The sequence below is a fragment of the Pectinophora gossypiella genome, chromosome 9 (genome assembly GCF_024362695.1).
Source record: "Pectinophora gossypiella chromosome 9, ilPecGoss1.1, whole genome shotgun sequence".
NCBI classification, from domain to species: Eukaryota; Metazoa; Arthropoda; class Insecta; order Lepidoptera; family Gelechiidae; genus Pectinophora; species Pectinophora gossypiella.
The window spans coordinates 14,349,639-14,372,647 of record NC_065412.1 but is presented as its reverse complement, the minus strand read 5'-3'; the positions used below and the strand labels follow the sequence as shown (position 1 = coordinate 14,372,647).

Below are 23,009 nucleotides of genomic sequence, written 5' to 3'. Positions count from 1 at the left end.
CAGAAAAGCAATTTACGCTACTACTGTTAGTCTGTCAACGTATATCTATCGTAAACCGGCGTATTATCCTACTATTTAAGCGCTTTATTCATCTCGTACCTAAATCTTTTGTTGTAAATGTTTCATTTTACAGATTAAGCCACCACCATTTGACTGTGGCTCTTGGGTCACACAAGACTTTGGATCATTCGAAAGGGATGTTCGAGCAAATATACAATGTAGATACGAAGCAGGACTTGTATCGTAGTAAGGCAGAGCTTTTGCATTTGAAGGATCCTGCTCAATATTCTAACATGGTGAAACCGATGGTCGTTCCTCCGTAAGTCTTAATATTGAAAATTGTGCAATAATGGTAAATAACAACTTACAAATTTAAAGAAACAAAAAAGAGAAATAATTTAATATAAATCGACGCGATACACAATGACAATGCAAAAACATCACATAAAGGTTATTATTACTCTTCATCTTCTATCATGTTGGTTGTGAGGTTACCAACCCCATCAACCCTGGTGTCAGGGTTATTTTGAGCTGCCAAAAGGCCCTAACGCGGATAATTTTATTATTTATTGATTTTGTAATAAAAGAGAATTACTTATAATAATATAATTGACTTGTTTTATAACGAATTGGTGTATGTGCTGTTAGGTTATTACTGAATTAAATTGAATAAATAAATAAATTATTACATATTATTATTAAATATACAATTATAATCTATTATTAGGAAGCAAATAATTTAGAAGATAACAATTTTCGTAACAGCTGCAACACTTTACGACGTGAGGTATACATAAATATAATTAGAAAAACCTTCGATTATTTTATCTGTGATAATTTTGTTGAACAAATGATTTTCATTTGATTCGAATGAAAGTGTTTAAATTATTTCCAAAAACATTGTTATTAAAAATATTAAATTTTCACAGAGAACAAGACGATAAACCAGAGATCTGTCTGGCCATAGGGCAAGATGAGAACAATAACACAGTAGGACTATTTTTACAAGAAGTTTTTGAGCGATGCGATCTACATTTGCGTTGTTTTGAGAAGATGGATAAGGATAAACTTTGTCCTGTAAGTATACTACTTATTTATAAATGCTAATATTATAAATGCGAAAGTGTATCTGTCTGTCTGTTTTTCCGACTTAATTTTTAATACCATATTTTTTTTCCTTTTACCAGGAAGGTATGAGCAGTCGGCAGCCGTGGGCAGGGATCATCAGCTGTCACACGGACCAGGGGTGGTTCCCAGTTGCCTCCTTCGTGGACAGCCGAGGGGAGTGTGGTGTTGGCGACCGCATCGACGCTACCAGTATAGACGGATTGAGGAACGAAATGAAACGGTTCAGCGGTGAGTGAGTTGTATTCTTATATCTCTAGTTTTGCCAATTATTTTCTATTTGTTTGTTTCCCGGGTTCGTTTTCCGATGGGGACATTGTCGAAATCACATTGTGAGACTGTCCTTTGTTTGGTAAGGACTTCTCAGACTTGAATCACCTGATTGTCCGGAAAAGTAAAATGATTCCGTGCTTCGGAGGGCACGTTAAGCCGTTGGTCCCGGCTATTAGCCGTAAAAACACCTCCACCAACCCGCATTGGAGCAGCGTGGTGGAGTATGCTCCATACCCCCTCCGGTTGATTGAGGGGAGGCCTGTGCCCAGCAGTGGGACGTATATAGGCCGGTTATGTTATAACATAACACTACACTTTAATCAAATAACTTCAATGTTAATTATATGCACATCGCATGTAGACTACGAAATTCCACTTACAACGATCCTGACACACCACCTTCGCTTCCTCCACTCTCATCAGAGAAAAAATCGAGCACGTCGGCTTAGTGTTATTTTGACCTGGCCTTCCTTTAAAACATCCTGGATCTGATCGCAGTATGTACGCCTAGGCCGTCCTCGTCCAACTTAAGGCGGTTCTCACACTGCCCCGCATGATGAAGCGTACCACGTGGAGTGTAACAGACATAAAAAGCATCCGCATGAACGCGCGTGGATGCATTTTCTGTGTGTTAGACCGTGCGTTTTTTCTATACAAACGGAGATACTTACAAGCAACGGAAGAACACGCATCCACGCGCTACGCTGCATCATTCGGGGCAGTGTGGGAATCGCCTTACCTCTTACATCCGCATCATAAATATTTATTTATTTATTTAAAAGACGAGCACAACAGTTAACAATCATAATAGAGGATAACATCTAATAGTGTATAAAGTATTATACCAGATTGTGAAACCAGTAAAGTGTCGTACAGCATGATCGACCTTAACAACTGTGATGGAAAAAGAAAAAAGACAAAAAAAAATAAAAAAATAGAGGAAAATTTTTAACAATGTGAAGCACAGATAAATATTGATTATGTATAATAATATATTTTTCGTAAGTCTACTTTTATTAATTCTCAGAGAAATATAAAAGGTAATTTCAAAAATATCTTTATTCAGTAGGTGATATATTTACACTTTGAACGGACGTCTCATCCACCTAAAACTAGTACCTACAGCTTTTCAAAACCTGTATAGCCGGGGAAAAAAAGCTGCAAGAAAACCCTCGGCACAGGGCCATAGACTTTTTTTAAAAATAAACTTAAAATATTGTTCTACAATTTAGTAATTTGGCTGCCTAATGTCAGTTCCCAGACAGTTAATCCCATGCAATCATAATCTTCTGGATAGAATCTTATAAAAACCTTTTTTACAAAGTTTCTGTTTAATTACTGTCTTAAAACCATTCAAAGGTAAATTCTGAATGTTAATTGTTGTAAACACTACATTGCCCCTTAAAAGATTCAGCGATTTTATGCGGTCGACTGACATGTAAGGCAAGTTTATGTTTATTCCGGGTATTAACAATGTGCCGATCACATGTTTTTCTAAGCCATCCTTTATCTTTTTTTTTACATTTATTAGATACTAGCTTTTGCCCGCGACTTCGTCCGCGTGGCGTGTTATATAAGAGAGAGATCTTTGTGTGTGTGGGAGTGCATATCAAATTTCAAGCATCTAACTTATGCAGTTTAGATTTTTTCATACAATTTTTTTCCCAATAACTCCCATTTTTCAAAATACAGCCAAAAATAAACTTTATATTTACTAAGGTATGCATGCATGCTAGATTGAATCAATTGATTGAATTGATTTTTTTTTAATTGATTGTTCATTGAGTTTTAATTTTAATACACACTTCCTCTCTTCCCTTCAACGTTGCTGTGCCCTACAGGGTCCATGTTTTAGTTCCTATGCCTATGTAACACCCCATTGTACTACATGGAATGCAATAAATAATTTAATTGAATTGAATTGAAAACATCTATCTTACGCGGTTTCGATTTTTTCATACAAATGTTTTTTTCCCGCTAACTCCCGTTTCCGTGGGAATTTTGCAATATCCTGTTGCAACTAAGGTTTAAGTTAACTAAGGTACCTGCATGCCAAAGGAGAATGGGCGAATCTGGTCCAAGAACCTCCACTGATGAGACTTATATGTAATGAAAGCTTATGCTTTCCCTATGATTCTGGCAAAGTTCTATCAGATTCTGTCCCGGGGTTCTTTTTTTACGGCCATGTTTGTCCTGGCTAAAAATGTGATAAAATACAGTGGGAGCTAAAATCGGCTCAAGATTTGTTGCTGAATAACTAAGTCTACACAAATAATTATGTATCATATTGTATATCATTTTAAAGAGGATCTTTTCCAGAATCCGAAACATAAAAAAAATAAAAAAAGTCTTTATGTAAGCGAATTATAGTCAATTTGCATCTGCAGCGCCATTGTTTCTCGGTAGCTAAGTTCAAGTTTCATGCCTTTTACCCCTTCCAAAAGTATCTTACCGATTTTTTTTATATTGCTTCCGGAATTTGATCTGAGTGATAATAACAAGAAAAATAAATAGACACCTCTCCGATAGAGACCGCCTAAGCTATTGCCTATTGCAAGAAATCGTCATCATTAGCAAGTCATTACGGTATTGCATATTATAAGCTTATCAGCAACTTGGAACTTGATCCAAGAACCTCCACTGGTGAGACTTGCATGTAATGATAGCTTATACTTGTCCTATGATTCTGGCAAAGTTCTATCAAACTCTGTCCTAGGGTTTTTTTACGGCCATGTTTGTCCTGAGTGTGCAGTAGTGGACTGCAAAATCACCTCAGGATTTGTTGTCGAAAAACTATTTAACTAAGTCTATATACATAATTATATATCATAATGTATATCAATTTTAAAGGGGAAGGTTACCAGAATCAGAAACACAAATAAAAAAATGCATTAAGTATGTAAACGACTTTTAGCCAACTCACGTCCGTAGCACCATTTTTCTCAGCAGCTACGTACGAGTTTCGCGCCTTCCAACCTTTCCAAAGGAGCCCAATCATTTTTTCCTTCTTCTGATATTGCATTCTTAACCTGACAAGTGACAACAAAGAAAAAAAAAATAAAAAAAATAAGAAGAAATAAAATAGATACCATTCCGATAGAGGCCGCGTAAGCTATGGACCTATTGCAAAATAACGTATTCAAAGGCTAGTCATTACAATCCCACAGACGTAACATGATTAGAATGCGGCGGGACGGAAATGTAGTACTTCGCCTTATGCGAAAGAGACGAAATATGTGTCTCTTTAACACTAACAGTATACAGCTTAGTACGAGAGAAACAAGAAATAAGTCATTCTAATCAAGATGCAATACAATGACTCTATTGTAAGTATACAAAAGAAACACATTTATTAAACAAGTTCAGGAAATAACTGGTGCAAAAGGCGGCTTTATTGCCAAGGTAGCAATTACTACCAGGCAACTTTACGTTTACGATACGTTTGTTGTACCATTTGGCATTGTTTATAAGACAAGATATAAGCCTGGATTAATAAAACAAGATTGTGGTGAAAGAAAACATACTACATTTGCGTCCTCCCGCATTCTAATCATGTTACGTCTGTTGGATTATAATGACTAGCCTTTGAGTAGGTACGTTATCTTGCAATAGGTCCATAGCTTACGCGGCCTCTATCGGAATGGTATCTATTTTATTTCTTCTTATTTTTTTTATTTATTTTTCTTTGTTGTAACTTGTCAGGTTAAGAATGCAATATCAGAAGAAGGAAAAATGATTGGACTTCTTTGGAAAGGTTGGAAGGCGCGAAACTCGTACGTAGCTGCTGAGAAAAATGGTGCTACGGACGTGAGTTGGCTAAAAGTCGTTTACATACTTAATGCATTTTTTTTATATGTGTTTCTGATTCTGATAACCTTCCCCTTTAAAATTGATATACATTATGATATATAATTATGTATATAGACTTAGTTAAATAGTTTTTCGACAACAAATCCTGAGGTGATTTTGCAGTCCACTACTGTACACTCAGGACAAACATGGCCGTAAAAAAACCCTAGGACAGAGTTTGATAGAACTTTGCCAGAATCATAGGACAAGTATAAGCTATCATTACATGCAAGTCTCACCAGTGGAGGTTCTTGGACCAAGTTCCAAGTTGCTGATAAGCTTATAATATGCAATACCGTAATGACTTGCTAATGATGACGATTTCTTGCAATAGGCAATAGCTTAGGCGGTCTCTATCGGAGAGGTGTCTATTTATTTTTCTTGTTATTATCACTCAGATCAAATTCCGGAAGCAATTTAAAAAAAATCGGTAAGATACTTTTGGAAGGGGTAAAAGGCATGAAACTTGAACTTAGCTACCGAGAAACAATGGCGCTGCAGATGCAAATTGACTATAATTCGCTTACATAAAGACTTTTTTTATTTTTTTTATGTTTCGGATTCTGGAAAAGATCCTCTTTAAAATGATATACAATATGATACATAATTATTTGTGTAGACTTAGTTATTCAGCAACAAATCTTGAGCCGATTTTAGCTCCCACTGTATTTTATCACATTTTTAGCCAGGACAAACATGGCCGTAAAAAAAGAACCCCGGGACAGAATCTGATAGAACTTTGCCAGAATCATAGGGAAAGCATAAGCTTTCATTACATATAAGTCTCATCAGTGGAGGTTCTTGGACCAAGTTTCATACAAAAGTGCCCATTGTCATTTCAAGCGTCTAATTTAAGCGATTTAGATTTTTCATACAAAAGGATTTTCCCGCTAATTTCCGTTCCCGTGGGAATTCCGGGAATTCCTTTCTTAGTGCACCTCTACGGTACCTAAGCTATGTCCCTTCCAAATTTCAAATGCCTACGTTTAGCCGTTCAGGCTATGCGTTGATATGTCAGTCACTGAGTCAGTCAGTTTCTCCTTTTATTTAGATTTGATTTTTTCATACAAATGTTTTTTCCCGCTAACTACCGTTCCCGTGGGAATTTTGTAATATCCTGTTGCAACTAAGCTTTAAGTTTACTAAAGTACCTGCATGCCAAATTTCAAACGTCTAACTTGAGTGGTTTAGATTTTTCATACAAAAGGATTTTCCCGCTAATTCCCGTTCCCGTAGGAATTTCGGGAATTCCTTTCTTAGTACACCTCTACGGTGTCTAAGGTACCTGCGTGCCAAATTTTAAACATCTTACTTGAATGGTTTAGATTTTTCATACAAAAGGATTTTCCCGTTAATTCCCGTTCCCGTGGGAATTTCGGGAATTCCTTTCTTAGTGCACCTCCACGGTACCTAAGGTATCTGCATGCTAAATTTCAAATGTCTAACTTGAGTGGTTTAGATTTTTCATACAAAAGGTATTTCCCGCTAATTCCCGTTCCCGTGAGAATTTTGAGAATTCCTTTCTTAGTGCACCTCTACGGTACCTATGGTACCTGCATGCCAAATTTCAAACGTCTAACTTGAGTGGTTTAGATTTTTCATACAAAAGGATTTTCCCGCTAATTCCCGTTCCCGTGGGAATTTCGGGAATTCCTTTCTTAGTACACCTCTACGGTATCTAAGGTACCTGCATGACAAATTTCAAACATCTAACTTGAATGGTTTAGATTTTTCATACAAAAATATTTTTCCGCTAATTCCCGTTCCCGTGGGAATTTCGGGAATTCCTTTCTTAGTGCACCTCTAAGTTATCTAAGGTACCTGCATGCCAAATTTCAAAAGTCTAACTTGAGTGGTTTAGATTTTTCATACAAAAGGATTTTCCCGCTAATTCCCGTTCCCGTAGGAATTTCGGGAATTCCTTTCTTAGTGCACCTCTACGGTATCTAAGGTACCTGCATGCCAAATTTCAAACGTCTAACTTGAGTGGTTTAGATTTTTCATACAAAAGGATTTCCCTTCACTACTCTGCTCCTATTGATTGTAGCGTGATGAAAAGTATACTATGACCTGTCCAGGAGTGTGAAGAATAATTGTACCAAGTTTCATTAAAATCCGTCCAGTAGTTTTTGTTTCTATAAGGAACATACAGACAGACAGACAGACAGACAGACAGACAGACAGACAGACAGACAGACAGACAAAAATTTTACTGATTGCATTTTTGGCATCAGTATCGATCACTTATCACCCCCTGATAGTTATTTTGAAAAAATATTTAATGTACAGAATTGACCTCTCTACAGATTTATTATAAGTATAGATATTGTGAAGCCAAAGTGAAAATACTAATTTATTTAAACTTATTTTTAAGTGTAGTCTTGGGTCCCAATAGGCAAGTTTCGAACTAATCAAATCCGTTTCTTTGTACTAAACGTCAAAACACGAAAATACTATGAGATTTGTATGAAAAAGCACACTGTAACGTCATAAAAAATAGATAAAATGTCGGACTTATTATTACGTTTTTCTTTATTAAAATTCATAAATAAGTTAAATAGAAAACAGAAAATATTTTTCGTTGAGTTTAGATCTGTCTTTATTTAGTAATCATAATTGCATAATTTATCTTAAACCTAGTACACGATCCAATTTGATAATTATTGTAAGTATAGTAGAATGGTTCCGGCCAAGTATTTTATGTCGTCAAGCAAAATCTGTCTAAATTATTTCATAAAAGTGCAATTTTATGTAATAAAACAAAGAAATGAAAAATAGAAAATCTGGAGAAAAGAATCGAAAACTGTTCGGAAGTTTTTAGAAAGTAATTTCAAGCGAACTCGGCCGTGTCGTCTCGAAGTTTTTGTGAACACCCCGAATGCACCTATGTCTAACTTTTCCAATAATGCTGGAGTCGCGACACGACACATAAATTCTTTACGACTAAAATGCGTATTACAAGGAACAAATTTCATATGTAGAAAACATAAAAAGCCGTGGTAGCCCATTTAGTAGAACGCTCGTCTCTCACTTTGAGGTCGCAGGTTCGAATCCAGCACAGGCCAAACCAATGATTGTCGAATTTGATTCCAAATTCATGTTTGGATCATAAATGATTATCACGTTCTCAGCGGTGAAGGAAATCGTGAAAAAAGCTATATTCCTGAGGAATTCCTTTTTGGAGGTATGTGACCTACTAACCTGTATTGGGCTGGTTTTCGCTTCACGGGTTGGAAGGTCAGACAGGCAGTCGCTTCTGGAAAAAACCGGACCTGTCAAAACTTCAGGTTAGGTAAGCGAACACTGTTCAAACTTTTCCAAAGTGGAAACATCCCCGGTAAAGGCACTGTCGTATATATACGCTATTCAATTCTTCTTATCGTGTGGGTTGTGAGGTGGAATACCAACGTCATCAACCCTGGTGTCAGGGTTACCATTGAGCCGCCAAAGGTCCCCGACATGGCTCATGTAACGACTACGTACATACATCAGTAAGTAGTAACCGGGACCAACGGCTTAACGTGCCTTCCGAAGCACGGATCGTCTTACTTTCGGACAATCAGATTATCAGCCTGTAATGTCCTAACCAAACGAGGGATCACAAAGTGATTTTTGTGATATGTCCCGACCGGGATTCGAACCCGGGACCTCCGAATCGTGAGCCAAACGCTCAACCAATGGACCACGCAGGCCGACACGGAGGCTATTCAATTTATTTTGTTATTCGCCACAAGCTTTTCGTACCGGGTCTTTCACAAAACATACTTACAAACATGATTTAACATTCAAAGGAGCGTAGTAAGTATAATTATGGTCTTATGGTGTTCTGTTTTAAAGTACATGTAAATTATTTATCGTATGAACCGGGATAAAAGCTTTTTGTTCCATTATTGTTCGTAATGGGTTCACATGTTGTGGAAGTATTATTCTATTCTATAGGTTCCTTAGCACAAGGTGTCTTGAAAGGACTGGGGAAGATATGAAGTCTACTAAAGTCAACTAATAATGGGCAGGGATGTATTTTATGGGTATGCGTAGGCGGTTGTAAAATATATGGGATATATCTTTAAAGTATTGTGTCTCGAATACAACACATCTATACTAACGAAAGTAACTCTATCCGTCTGTTACCTTTTCACGTTTAAACCTTTTCGAAAAGTTTTAATGCACACAGGTTCCTCACTTTTGATTGATTTCATTTAAATAAATGGGACCTATTTTTTTTTTTCTTTTTATACCTTATTATAATATATTTTTGTATAATTTTATTTATTCGATTTTTTTTTCACTCACAATAATAACTTATTCATAAATAATAAAAAAAACAGAATGTAAATCCACCACAGGCTTCGTCAGTACCAACATTCATATTAAAAAAATTAAAATAAGGGAAAGCATATTCAATTCATACATAATAAAATCCGCACAAGCTTCGTCAAAATACAAAAACAAAACCACAATTGGCTTCGTCCATAACTACCTAATCCAAGAAGCCCACCCCGGACCGCTTCCGGCTCAAAGCTACCCATTAAACTGGCCGCATTTCCACGTTGAACAGCCAGTGAAATGCGCTGAACCAAAAACGATCCGGAACGCGGATCATGGCCCATGGACCTATTTAACCTATTTATTTATATTTAGCTTATATAAGGAGCGAGCAAGACCTGTATTTTAAAAAATAAATCGTCTTTTAACAGGGCAAGCAAGATCGGAGTCGTCAGAAATGCACTCAGCATCTATCTGCGACGGCGTTCGGTGTGGTCGTGGTAGGTGCATCCCAATGGCTGACGTCTGCGACGGGATAATGCACTGTGAAGACCAGAGGGATGAACTCGAAGACGCTTGTCAGATGAAGAACGAGCTGTGTGGCAAGAAACCATTCCAGGCAGGATGTCGTAAGTACTGGGGGTTAAACAGGCCACATCGAAGTAATTCATCTTGCTATTTGACATTTGTTTGCATAGCGCACTTAATTTTGTATGCGCAAATATTATAATTTAACGTTGAAGAAACAGGAACTGGTCGACTACGGCACCCCCGATACCGACCCCGCCGGCGTGGTCGACGATTTCCCTCATTCAGCGCTTATCGCTATCGACCCACTAGGGTCGATTAATTCTTTCAAATATTTTCCCTCTCAGACTGTTGTCTTAAACGGTGAGAGCCTTCAGCGCTCCCCATTTGTCCGGCCAAGTAGTTAATGCCATCTGCGGCAAATCTACAATAAGTCACGTCAAAAAAAAAATGTTGCTTGTTGTATTTTTATTATTCGTGTTTTGTCCTGGTACTTACCTGTGTAACCGTACTTAATTAGTTTAACGTGACTAATATGTAATTGTGATGGTGTTTGTTTATTATATCGTTGTCGTACCGAACTCCTGTGTGTGATTTGCAATTTTCAACGAACACCCCGATACCTACTACGGAAGTAATCGCTGACAAAATAAAGTGGGACTAGTGCCAGCCAGTACTCGTCCCCATAGAGTTATTCATTCATCTTAAGAGCAGTTTTCACTAACACAGTTGAGTCGACCATTATAGACGGCGATACGGCTCCCCACCTATCATGTTGGTCTAAAAGAAAGCTCGGTGAGGCGTGGCTACTTAGCATTCATCTTGTTATAAATGTACCTCTGACTACTCTAATTGGGATATATTCATGAGCTTATACTATGCTAAAGAATTTGTGTCGCACGGCTGGACTAAAGCCCTAAGTCCATCCCTCTATGTCCCAAGTGATCTCTCTCGACTCTATCTCAAAAGTATACATACATGTCCTCTCTTTCATTTCATTAACTGTGAGTAATTCCAAGAAAACGTTATACAATATTGAGGTCTTCAATAAAATATGATCCCCAGGAGGCGTAAATTTCAATATTCTTACGTATTACACGATTTACGAGTACATACGAAACATGTTAGGAATATCAAAAAGCTTTTTGTAACTTAGGGAAATATTCAATGATGGTCAAAGAACCTGAGTCAAAGAATTACCTCTGGATAGAGATAATAAAAAATACATACATTTATAAAGTTAGCTCTCAGTCAGGTGTGCGATTGTTGAAGTTAAGCAACTTTCGCAAAGGCCGGTTATAGGATGGGTGACCACAAAAAAAAGTTTTCATCTCGATCTCCTCCGTGCTTCGGAAGGCACGTTAAGCCGTTGGTCCCGGCTGCATTAGCAGTCGTAAATAACCATCAATTTCGCACTGGGCCCGCGTGATGGTTTAAGGCCCGATCTCGCTATCCATCCATAGGGAAGGCCCGTGCCCCAGCAGTGGGGACTTTAAAGGGCTGATGATGATGATGATAAAGTTAGCAGAGACTATGGAATTCCATTTGCTTCGATAGAGATAACAAAAGCGCGCATCTTAGACTTACGTAAGATTACGCCTTTGTCCCGTTGGGATAGGAAGAGACCACGGAAGGAATAATTCAACTTTATTCTACTTTTGGCTTCAGCACACAAAACCTTCTTTTCATCAAACCTTCATTCGTTCGGCTATCTGGAAGTCGTAGGTTCGGTAGGTTCATTTTTAGCTTATCCAATGATTTTGTACATTCTTTTCGAGTTCTTTGAGGATCTTTTTTGGATCTAAAATTATCTGCTGCCAGGGCTGATAAAATCGGTCATGGGCCTTAAAATCCACAGGCCGCAATAAAAATATCTCACGTTTACATCTGTACACATTTGAATAATAACATTCTCCCCCCTTTCGTGTTTCATGTGAATTCGTGTCTTAGTGAGACCAAATATCAGGCGAAATATAAAGTGATTTTCGTCTCACGGGATTCATACGTTACTTATTGCATAAATCACTTTACGATTTTCTCGTTTCAAATATATTTTTCTTTTGATATTGTTGGCAGGTGGTTCATCATCTCCCTAGCGTTATCCCGTTTCTCACGGGGTGCTTACTTTACCTGAAGATTTGACAGGTCTGTTTTTTTACCAATATCAAGACAGGTTAAATCACAAACATCTCTCGGGAATCTTGGTTTCCTTCCGATGTCTTCTCTCACTGCTGAGCACGTGATAATCATTTATGAGATGGTTAAAAATAGAATTAACAGGAATATGAGTTATATTAAAATTAAAAAACGGTTTTGAACATTATATGTTTGTTATAGAACGTCGAGTTTCCTGCTCGCGTTTCCGTCTGCGTGGACTTCTATCTGGTTATATTTTCTATTGCCATGTGGTTGTCTAAACCACTGAATTCAACTTTATGGGTATGAATTCATGGTTGGATCATAGATAAATTGATACCACGTGGTTTCCAGGATTTGTGCCCGGTTAATGGCAATAGGCTCGCCTCCTATTACATGGGACTGAAAAATACCTAGCGAGGAGTAGGTTTATATAATATACAATTCTGCTTACCCAGTTGGGGATACAGACGTGATGTTATGTTATGTATGCTACGTGGTTGTTATATCAGTTACATTCCACAAGGGTCGATTACTTCTTTCAAATAAAATCCTCTCAAGACACCTTGAGCCCTAACAATCTTCGTGGTCTAGTAGTTAGAGCGTTAGGCTCACGATTTCGAATTCTGGGTTCGATTCTCAATGGAAACATTGTTGAAATTACTTTGAAAGACTATCCTTTCTTTGATAAGGATATTGCTGGGTTGAATTACCTACGAAAAAGTAAGATGATTCCGTGCTTCGCAGGTCACGTCAAGCCGCTGTTCCTAGCAGTTAGGCGTAAAAAATACACCTCTACCAACCTGCTGGAGCAGCTTGGTGGAGTATGCTCCATATCCCCTTCGATGGATTGAGGGCAGGCCTGTGCCCAACAGTGGGAGTATAAAGGCTGGCTGTTTATGTTATAACGCCCTGAGTCGAGATTCGCGCCCAACAGAGCACTCTTAGGCCTGTTGTCATAAACTTGGTGCCGGGTAGCCCTTAGCGCTCCCCATTATGAGCAAATCCACAATAAGGCCTCAAACTGGATGACAGCGGCAGCGGCGCGGCGGCGGCGGCGGTGCGGGGAGCGGCACGTTCAAATGCTAAGATTTATATTGAAGTGTTCTCGATAGCAGCGGCGCGGCGAGCGGGGTACGAGCGGTGCGCTCTAGTCGAGCGGTGTCTCTACGTTTGAAACTCACTTTTTGTTTCCTTTGTTCATTCAATCAATCAGATCTTCTTTTGCCCATAATAAATAGAACGAAACAAATAATAATAAATAAAATAAAAAATAAAAAGTCATTTATTTCTGAAAGTACATACTTAACAGTTGTTCGTGGATAGGACTTCCCAGTAAGTAATGGATAAACAAAAGAACTACAATCGAAAATGCGTTGTCGCGATTTCGATATCGCGTTCATTTGAGACACAACTCTATACCGCCGCAACACCGCGCGATTTGGCCGCTGGCATCGAGAACGGAACAGCGGCCGCCGCGCCGCTCCCCGCGCCGCTATCGCCGCCGCGCCGCTGCCGCTGTCATCCAGTTTGAGCCCTAAGTAACGTCAAAAAGAAAAACAAAATTGCAACACTGCAGACCTATAATTTATATCGTAAAAGTTGAAATGTTTAATTTGATTCTTCTATTTCCAGAATGTTCGACAGGACAACTGAAGTGCCACAATGGGAAGTGCGTCGCCAAAGAATTATTCGGAGACGGCAATGATGACTGTGGTGATGGCACTGATGAGCCCTCCACAATGTCCTGCAGCCACTATCTGGCTAGGGTGGAGCCTTCAAGGTTGTGCGATGGTGTGCTCCATTGCAAAGACAGAAGCGACGAGGACCCGATGTTCTGCAAATGCTTCGCTAAGAAGAACTACAAGTAAGTCATCACAAGTTTAAGAGCCACACTCTTGTCGGTGTAGCATCCTTCATGCTACGTTTTTTAGGGAAAAACAGGGCAGTTGTTTCCCTCTTGTCTTCCGCCTCGCAGTACTCTGACGCGAGATAATGAATTACTAAGATGGTTTTCGTTTTAATGATTCTACAATAAATAAAAAATCGTCAAATTTTAATTTGTAGTATTTTTATAGCATTTAACCGTACGCCTTTCCCTAAAGAAACAAAGAGAAATTTTAAATCAAAAAAAATCTGATTTGGATGGGTCTCGAACCCATAGTTCTTATCAAGCCAGGACGAGCGTGTTAACCATTACACCACATATCGTAACACACACATCACATTTTATTTTCTATTTAAATTTTCTCTTTATTCGTTTCTAGCTTACTAATGTAATAAAGAAAATGTTTGCTATAAATTCGTTTTAGAATCTCATAAAACATGGTTTAGTGAACAAAATTCATGTTTAGACTGACTTGGAGATAAGTAAGTCTTCATTTTTATGTAGTCATCAATATTACTTTCGTGTCTAAAGTAAACATAAGGCCGCACATAGGTGAAAAGAGTATGCGACAGCGAGTTCAATAACTATGTATAGTTTACTTTAAAGCTGCATTTCCATTGACGCGGAGCTGGGCGGAGGAGAGCGGAGATGTGCAGGAATCGACCAATCACCTATATGCCTCTCACGAGAGTGACAGAGCGTTTTCGTTTTGCGCTATCTCGAACGCTGTGATTGGTCAAATCCACACAATATCTCCGCTCTTCTCCGCTCATCTTCGCGTCAGTGGAAACCCGGCCTAAACGAAATGTAAATCTATCCTTAAAAAGTACTCATGTCTCTAATTAGGTTCCTATCTATGTGTCAATTTTCATCTAAATCGGTCCAGTAGTTTAGGAGTGAAAAGGTAACTCGCAGATACCCTGAGTTACTTTCATATAAATATGGTTTTATTACATTGAATTTAATTTTATTTTGAATTTGAATCAATATTGTCCCTCGCGAAATCGCGTCTGCTCCTTACATAAAGCGTAACAGACGTCGGTTCTGCCTTTAAAAGTATTACATAAAATGAAATTCCTGGATTTCGGCACGAATTATTCTTACCTTACGTATTTTGTTATATGGTATTTTTACCGACTTCAAAAAAGGAGGAGGTTCTCAATTCGACCGTATTTTTTTTTTTTTTTTTATGTTTGTTCGGGCATATCTTCGTCGTATATGAACCGATTTTGATAATTCTTTTTTTGTTTGAAAGGAGATATACCCAAGGGGGTCCCATGTCAAGGAAGTCAGGATCTGATGATGGAAGACCAGAGAAATCGAGGAGAATTTTCAAAAATCGTAGGAGCGACTAGTGCGTTTGTAAAGTCATATTGATCAAATCGCTCTTTAGGCTTCGGGAAAACTTCCCGACCTTCGAAAACTGGTCAGCATCAGGGAGACACCCTATGGCCTGGCAAAACTATACAACCTGGAGCAATTTTTCTTTCACGAAACGTATTTAAATCTTGATCAAATCCAAACGCCGGTGCAAAAAAACAAAATGGCGGAAAAAAAAATGGCCGCCATACAAAATTTTGTCGATTTTGGAAGAAGCCCCTTTGGGTAAAAATAATGTATGGGGCGCTTACTCAAAACGTCATGTAGAGTACGGAAATACTTTCTGGTCACCAAAAACTGCTCCGCATCAGAGAGATACTCTACGGCCTGGCAAAACTATCGCACGTGAACCAATATTTCTTTCAGAGCACTTATTTAAATCTTAGTCAAATTCCATAGCGCGTGAAAAAAAAACAAAATGGCGGAAAAACAAGATGGCCGCCATACACAATTTTGTTTTTTCAGAAAATGTCTCGGGGTATAAAATATATATCGGGGTTGTGATCGAATCGTCATGTTAAGTATGGAAGTACTTCCCGATTTTCGAAAACTACTCCGCATCAGGGTGACACCCTACGGCCTGGCGAAACTATCGCACCTGAACCAATTTTTCTTTCACGAAACCTATTTAAATCTTGGTCGAATTTAATGGCCGGTGAAAAAAATACAAAATGGCGAAAAAACAAGATGGCCGCCATACAAAATTTTGTTTTTCCAGAAAATGTCTTGGGGTTAAAAATGATGTATAGGGGTGTGATCGGAACGTCATCTTTGAAAACTGCTCCCAATCAGGGAGACATCCTACGGCCTGGCAAACCTATTGCACCTGGATTTTGTTTGTTTCCACGACACCCATTTAAATCTTGGTCAAATTCTGTCGCCGGTGAAAAAAAACAAAATGGCGGAAAAACAAGATGGCCGCCATACGAAGAGGGACAGTTTCGAATAAACAGGACACGCGAGCTGCTTTAGCAGCGAGCGAACCACGCGAAATCTACTGTATCTATATGTGTGCGTGAGTGTGTATGATAGCAGCTTCCACTGACAACCACATGTGTGTGTGTGTGTGTGTGTGTGTGTGTGTGTGTGTGTGCGTGTGTGTGTGTGCGTGTGTGTGTGTGTGTGTGCGTGTGTCTGTGTGTGTGCGTGTGTACGTGCGCGTGTGCTCGTGTGCGTGTGCGCGTGTGTGAGTGTGTGTGTGTGTGTGTGTGTGTGTGTGTAAACATGTTCATCAATAATAATTGTGATCACTACTAATCATATATTATTATATATCAATATAAATCAGAAAATCTGTCTGTCTGCATCCTTGCTCAGTCTAACCATCACTTAAAATCGTAAAATAAAATAAAATTTTTAACAAAAAAAAAACCGACTTCAAACGCAAAACTAAAAAGCAATAAATAAATTTACTTCGCACAAAGTAATTAGTACGTATTTTCAATTAGTTAATTAATTTTATAAATCTGAAGTCGGTGCCAAGTAAATGCTACAACAACCCTACTACAATATCAAATTACAATGTACACACAATATTGTTTAATACCTATATCAAAACAATTACAAAACAATGTCAAACAAAAAATTACAAAACAATCAGTATTGAAAAATATAAGAATCGGTACTTCGTTGTAGCATTTCCTTGGCACCGGCTTCAAATTTATAAAATTAATTAACTAATTGAAAATACGTACTAATTACTTTGTGCGAAGTAAATTTATTTATTGCTTTTTAGTTTTGCGTTTGAAGTCGGTTTTTTTTTTGTTAAAAATTTTTGTTGTGGTGTTGTGGTGTTGTGGTTTTGGGTTTTGTTTTGTTTTTGGTTATGGTTTTGTTATGTTGGTTTGTTTGTGACTTTCCGCGGATGTAATTTCGTTAACATACCTAAAAGGTTGAAAAGGGGTACTTTACTAAATTACACAATAAAGAAAATAAAAATTGACGGACACACATAGTAGGTACCTAATTATAGTTTTATAGGTTTAATAAGCGGACCCTATAAAAACGAGGTAACGCTAGAAAGATGATGGTGGATTTCTAACTAGAAAGATCAACCAACAAATTGCAGCGTTCTTGCCTATACGCAACGTATACAATACGACATTGTCACATAATGGTTCACTTACTACTAGGTTACTAAGTAAATGCTTTTATCTAGCTTTTAAAAGAATAGTTTCTCTAAAGCATAATGCACACGGGCATCACTGAGTCGGAAATTTCTTTTTTATCTTCACACGATTTAAATACTGTGAACCAACGTGCGTATAAACTGCCTATATACGTCCCACTGCTGGGCACAGGCCTCCCCTCAATCAACCGGAGGGGGTATGGAGCATACTCCACCACGCTGCTCCAGTGCGGGTTGGTGGAGGTGTTTTTACGGCCAATAGCCGGGACCAACGGCTTAACGTGCCCTCCGAAGCACGGAATCATCTTACTTTTTCGGACAATCAGGTGACTCAAGCCTGAAAAGTCCTTACCAAACAAAGGACAGTCTCACACAGTGATTTCGACAATGTCCCCATCGGGAATCGAACCCGGACCTCCAGATCGTGAGCGTAACGCTCTAACCACTAGACCACGGAGGCTGTTCATATTTGACGAATATGCGGTGCCCTTACAGGGTGTCACATGTTTGTACTATTTACTTATAAGAACTGTAATACCATGTGACATGCAATAAATAAATAAATAAATGGAGGAAGCAAGAGAATTGTGTCAGGATCGGAGAAAATTGAATTCCAAAGCCTCTGTTTACCTCAGTGGTAAATAAGCGTGAAATTATGTATGTATTGTTTTTTTTAGCTTATCGTGTGCCACTGCTAAGCAAATGCCTCACTTCTTCTCTTCCACAGTGTAGTATACTATCCATGATAGAGAGAGGGTTTGGATTATAAGCCTCTTTCCACCTTACAAATAAAAAATAAACCAGGGATGAAAGTGGGTTTAAGTATTTGACAGCCAAGCAAAATTGAATCCAATTATTATACAATTCGACTGAACTTTGCTTGGCAGTCAAATAAACCCACGTTCACCCCTGGTTTATTTTTTATTTGTAAGGTGGGTCCATGCTTCGGAAGGCACGTTAAGCCGTTGGTTCCGGCTGCATTAGCAGTCGTTAATAACCATCAATCCGCACTGGGCCCGCGTGATGGTTTAAGGCCCGATCTCCCTATCCATCCATAGGGAAGGCCCGTGCCCCAGCAGTGGGGACGTTATTGAGCTGATGATAATGATGATGATGATGTGTTGTGCGTTGTGTGTGTTGAAAGAAAGAAAGAAACGTTTATTATAAACGAAAAACGTTTAACGCTTGTAACGTTTTTGTTTATAAACGTTTATGTTGCACGTATGTCATCTTCACAATTTTAACAGATGCACCAGCAATCCGAGTACTGTAGACCTGTGTGTGGCTCCCGACGTGGTCTGCGACGGGGTCAACGACTGTCCCAACGGAGATGATGAGAAAACCTGCATGGCGCTTAGAGCTCCGGAAGGAACCACGTAAGTTCATTACCTTGTTAAGACTAACCATAAATAGCAGCATGGGCTGCTGCTTCTATGCTGGATTGCGAGCGAATAAAAAATAATAGAACGCGTTCAGTTGACACCATGTAGCCATAATGAAATTAGGTAATCATTTTTGTCATTAATTTTATTCACATAGTGACGCTTTTGTGACTTTATTAACTTTATTGGATTGTTTTTATTATTATTATTATTTTTTACTGTTCTCGTACATATTATTTTATTACTGATATATTGTTATTGTTTTTTTTTTGTATAATTTTCGACACAATGTAAAAATTGTTCAGAAATAAATAAACTTGAAAAACTTGGCCTAACAGAAATCATGGTCAGATGTAGATTGTAGATGTAGAGTTCATCTTGCGATGGAATGTATCTCTGATTATTCCAAGTGGGATATAGTCGCATTCAGCTGCTTATCTTCGAGGTCACGTCACCGCAAAAGCCACAGAGCGATTGCGTTTCAAATTTGAAGATTAATATGGGTAAAGGGCTAATCACTTTACCACAAGGTTCATCATATCTGTCTAGAATAGGTTTACTTCTACAAATTCTGGCAATAACATAGCATTTTTATAATTCTTACAGGTACGGCACAGGAGAGGTGATAATCCGATCTCATGGCGTTTGGCACACGAAATGTTATCCCACCCAGCACCATACGAAATCAGAACTCGAAGCTATCTGCAGGCAACTTGGGTTCATCAGCGGCCATGCAAAACAGCTGACTGCACCAAAGTCGATGACCCCTCCTTTCAACAGTATATCTCTAGATCCATTCCATGAAGTTACTCTCAACAACCAGACCAAAGTTGACATCAGAAATACCAATGAGCCGTTAGCAAAAGGCATATTTGATACCACCCTTGAAAATTGCTATCCAGTTTACATAGAATGTCTTTGATGACGAATAACATTTAAGTAATAGTTTATTTACTAGTAAAAGAAAATTTGTGTTTTTAATTTATGTTTTTATGGCAATAAAATTTTGTTAATAATGTAAGTACTTAATTGAGGTTTTATTATTTTTGCTTCCAGAAGTCATGAGCACTCAAAGCCAAAACTGAAAACAAAAGTACACAATTTTGTACTGTTGCATAAAAAATCATAAAACATTTGCGTCCAGAGCATTAGTACCAGTAATTTGACGTCAGCAGTTGTAGAGATGGAAACGTTTGCAAATTGGTTAATCCCTCTGAGAACCTCCAGCACAATCTTTTGCTACGCTTCATTCCATAAAATTATTGCCATTTCCAGTATTGCCATCTGGCGAACAACCTTGTACCACGAACCACGCCACGATCCTACGCAACCAAGAAAGCTTGATTGCTCGTAAAACCTCGAAGCTGGTAATGTTCATGGCAGTTCAAGACAATTTCGTAAGGTGGCGCTGTTTTGTGATATTAAAAATGTTATAGTATTCAGCTGGGTCTGCATGATAACCGCGCCGTGCGCGGCGCGAATTATATCGAGCGCTTCGACCAATAAACGATACGAATGCTATCTACGTAGATGGACGTCAAACGGCTATTGGTTTGCTTTGATATAATTCAGAGAGTGCAGAGCCTACTGTAACCTGTAATACTGGAAAAAAAGATTTTTCCAAGTATTCTTGGAATTTACGAAATCTACATAAATAGACTTTTTAATGCAGTCGTAAAGTTTTTTTTATCGTCTGACTCAAAGTGAAACCAAATTAACTAAAAATAAGTATTAGACGCTTATAATAACCATATATGCGGTAAAAAGTGTCTATAGATCTAAGTCACAGTAGGTAGTCAAGTATCAAAATATTAAAAATACAAATTCCATGTTAGGTCGGCCATTGTCACCGCTAGACGTTAATTATGATACCTATACATTGCTATTATAAGACAAATATATTTTTGTCTAGTGTAAAAAGAGTAAAATAGGTGTTTTACATAAATATCTAACACGTTAGCTAGGTTTAGCTTAGGTATCTGATCATTTTTTATAACACCTACCGAATTGCTACTTAGGACGCTTTGGAATTGGGTCAGGTGGCAAATCGCCCACTTAACATCTAGCCTGCGGGCGAGTTTACACTTTGTATATTTTTTGTAGTCAACTTATTATTTTCCATAAACAATTAAGTTTTGAATCATAAAGTTACTTATTAACATTGTAATCAACTCGCCTGAATGGTCCTATGAGACCAGTTTACCCCAAACGAAAAATGAAGGCGTAATTCAGTCCTAAAATGTTGTTAATTATATTATTTTCTGTGGAAAAACACCATACACACATACGTATAGATTATTTATTATATTAAATTTAGTTTACTTTTAGGTATTTATTTCTTGTCGCACCATCCCGCATCCAAGTTTGGTAAATGTTTGCTTCCTGGTAGTGGTTGCCTGGAAGAAATTGCTATAGCAATAAGGCCGCCCAAATTGTACTGTATTCATGTGTTATGCCTGATTGTTGTAATTTAGTTCTGTGCAATAAAGTATATTTGATTTGATTTGAAAATATTTTTTCGTTCAAATCAAAATAAACTGACATAGAGTCATAAAATTGTTCAGACGAGTTGACTTCAAAAATTATAAAGAGTGTAAATTCGCCCGCATGTATTAATGAGCGATTATAGATAGAATTAGTTATAGGTGAATTGTAACATTAAGCGGCGATCACAATGTAAGTCGTTAGACCGAAAGTTCTTTTAAAATCCAAACACCATTGTTTAACTATTGTGTCTCGAAATATATCTTTCAGGTCTCGAACATTTCTAATTCTCTCATTATCAGAGAATAGTCGGCAAGGAGGCTTGCGTAATAACTTTAAGGTTCATAATCGGAAGAATAATTGGAAGCGTGTTAGGTTGTACCTAATTTGAATAATCGAAAAACTCTCCAAATATTCATGTCCTGACTGGTTCTCACTGACAGTGATATAAAATCCAATAAAAGTTTCAAATTAAATGGTCAATGTAGGTACCGAGGAGCTTAGCAACAGCCAGCTCATTAGCCTTATTAGTAGAAAGAATAATTTATTATGAATAAATTAATCTATTGAACATTTGTGAGGATACTGGTCTAAATGACACCATAAATTAACATTTGGATGTAGGTAATAAAATAGAGAAAAAACCATGACGGTGCCATATAGTCTGTGGCGCAAATGACTCTTCCAAGACAATTTGAGACATTTAATTTTGAATATTAATGGGAGATATTATGTAAATCTTAACGAGGAAAGAGGAGCGTTTTTTTTTAATTTGGCGATAATAATTCGAGAATGGTGGTCGATGACTTTAACTGGTTTTAAACTCCCAAACGTTTCAAGCCGTTTTGAATTGACGTTTGAACATTAATTTAGGTACCTACACTACTGATAAATAAGAATCTGTTTCTTGCCTACTTTTACATAGAAAAATGTATGAATATACCTACACAGTGTTAGTGACATCGTAACGAAAATTTTGACAGATGATTCAGACCATGATTCTGAGGTGATATTAAGTAATTTTTCGTCGCAAAAGTATGGAACTAAAAATAATTTTAACAAATACAAAAAATTTCATGAATTTTTCGATCGGAAATTCCACTTCATATCAACTAGAATCATTTTCTGAATCATCCCCCTCAGTTTTTGTTACGATGTCACTAACACCCATACGAATTTGTATGGCTACTGTACGTTTTTATATGGGGTGTAAGTGACAGTGTAACGAATACTCTGAGGTATTTATCAATTGGATGCGATGGGATAAGAGCGTAAAAAAAGAGTTAAGCGGCTTCCGACCGTGAAGCGCGCAGTTGGCTTGGTCATATTATATTTTCCATAAGAATGACAAATGTGTAAAAAACTCGAGCTTACATTTTATTGTTGAATCATTGAATTACAGAGGTATAAATCCAACAATATCCATTGTATTGTAATTTTGGCTGTAAATCAGTCATTTTAAAGTTCCTTTTAAATTGTGCGCGGTTTTTTTCAGCTAGCGATAAAAGGGTGAATAATTAGATGCGTTTTTATAAATGTAAATTTTATTTCGGAATCCATTAAACTTTTA

The 23,009-nt window shown here is 37.8% G+C and overlaps 1 protein-coding gene across 1 annotated transcript in view; it reads left to right on the top strand.

Annotated features, from left to right (window-relative positions):
• The window catches only part of LOC126369738 (serine protease nudel), a 40,896-nt gene extending 20,956 nt beyond the window's left edge, over positions 1–19,940 (top strand). Inside the window, exons 17-23 of the mRNA XM_050014320.1 lie at positions 134–319; positions 930–1,077; positions 1,188–1,356; positions 9,945–10,142; positions 13,813–14,044; positions 18,821–18,949; positions 19,562–19,940. Coding sequence (XP_049870277.1) covers positions 134–319; positions 930–1,077; positions 1,188–1,356; positions 9,945–10,142; positions 13,813–14,044; positions 18,821–18,949; positions 19,562–19,877 — 1,378 coding nt within the window. The 3' untranslated portion in view covers positions 19,878–19,940. The remainder of the gene's footprint in view (positions 1–133; positions 320–929; positions 1,078–1,187; positions 1,357–9,944; positions 10,143–13,812; positions 14,045–18,820; positions 18,950–19,561) is intronic.
• Positions 19,941–23,009: the final 3,069 nt, after the last annotated feature.